The sequence below is a fragment of the Puma concolor genome, chromosome D1 (assembly GCF_028749965.1).
Source record: "Puma concolor isolate L17-30 chromosome D1, mPumCon1.1.hap2, whole genome shotgun sequence".
NCBI lineage: Eukaryota > Metazoa > Chordata > Mammalia > Carnivora > Felidae > Puma > Puma concolor.
This window is the reverse complement of record NC_141676.1, coordinates 51111448-51112839: the sequence shown is the minus strand read 5'-3', so window position 1 is coordinate 51112839 and position 1392 is coordinate 51111448. Positions and strand designations below refer to the sequence as shown.

The window sequence follows — 1392 nt, the reverse complement described above, 5'->3', positions numbered from 1 at the left end:
TCAAAATGCATGTGAAGCCACCTTTTTTCGCCACAATTTCATCAAAGCTCTTTTCATCTCGCTGTTTCTCAAGCTGTAGATCAGTGGATTCAACAGAGGTGTAAGAAGTGAGTAGGACAATGACATCACCTTCTTTGTTTCTGGGGAGTAGCCAGATTTGGGTTGGATATAAGTCATATTGGCTGTGCCATAGAAGAGGGTCACAGACGTGAGATGGGAGGCACAGGTGGAAAAGGCCTTTTGCCTCCCGGTGGCCGATGGCATCTTCAGGATGGCAAAGAGAATCCGAATATAAGACAAGAGAATCAACACAAAGGGGACCATGACAATCAAAATGGTGCCAGTGAGTGCATAGATTTCAAACAGAAAGGTGTCTGCGCATGCAAGTTCTAGCACTGCTGGGGTTTCACAAGAGATGTGATTGATTTCATTGGGGCCACAGAAAGGAAAACTGAAAACCCATGTGGTCTGCACAGTAGCCACCATGATCCCTGAGACCCATGAGAACATTACTAATTTCATGAAAACCCTTTTGTTCATAATCATTGGGTAGCTCAGGGGATGGCAGATTGCAGCAAATCGGTCATAAGCCATCGCCCCCAGGAGAAAACATTCAGTCCCACCAAAAAGAAGAATAAAATACATCTGTGCAAAACAGCTCACCAATGAAATTGACGTTTTCTCAGTGGAGAGGACCACCAGCATTTCAGGCATAATGACTGCACTGAAACTCACATCCACCACAGACAGGTTCTGCAGGAACAGGTACATGGGAACGTGGAGGCTCTGTTCCAGGGAGATGATGACTATAATGATGGCATTTCCCATCAGAGTCCCAAGGTAAACAACCAAGAAAACCCCAAAGAGCTGCTCTTGGAGTTCAGGAAAGTTAGAAAAGCCCAAGAGGATGAATTCAACCACAGAGCTTTGATTTTGCCTTTTCATTTCAGTGGTGGAGAGTATATTATTTTTGTGGACGTATGTATATAAATTATGAAGTCACGGTCCAAAAGCTAAGAATCTGTGTCTGAAATTCACCCCAGATACTCTCGACAGAAGACATAAAAAGGAACACATCCTGACTAAATTCAGTTTGGCAATTTTGGAAATGGCCAATTACTTGGATTAATAAGCTTTTAAAATAAAAAGGAAGAAGTGAAGAATACTGGCTCAGAAGTCTTGTCTGAAAAGTACAAAATAACATTAAAATTCTTATGTAACTTGCACAATACATAGTTTGAAAATTAAAAAGTCTTAAAACAAACATAGATATTTTATGACTTAGGTTCCATGACATTGCTAGAGAATCATCTGGTTTTCTCAGTTTTATACCTGTAGAAATTTTAAAACTACAAAAAATAAAGTATTAAAAGTAGAAAAAGAGAAAAAGAT

The 1392-nt window shown here is 40.2% G+C and overlaps 1 protein-coding gene across 1 annotated transcript; it reads right to left on the bottom strand.

The window, feature by feature from the left end:
* LOC147576674 (olfactory receptor 10A3-like) lies at positions 1-1066 on the bottom strand. Its single transcript, XM_086679402.1, has one exon. It carries the CDS (start codon positions 943-945, stop codon positions 1-3), a length of 945 nt encoding a protein of 314 aa, XP_086535528.1. The 5' UTR covers positions 946-1066.
* Between the last annotated feature and the right edge of the window lie 326 nt (positions 1067-1392).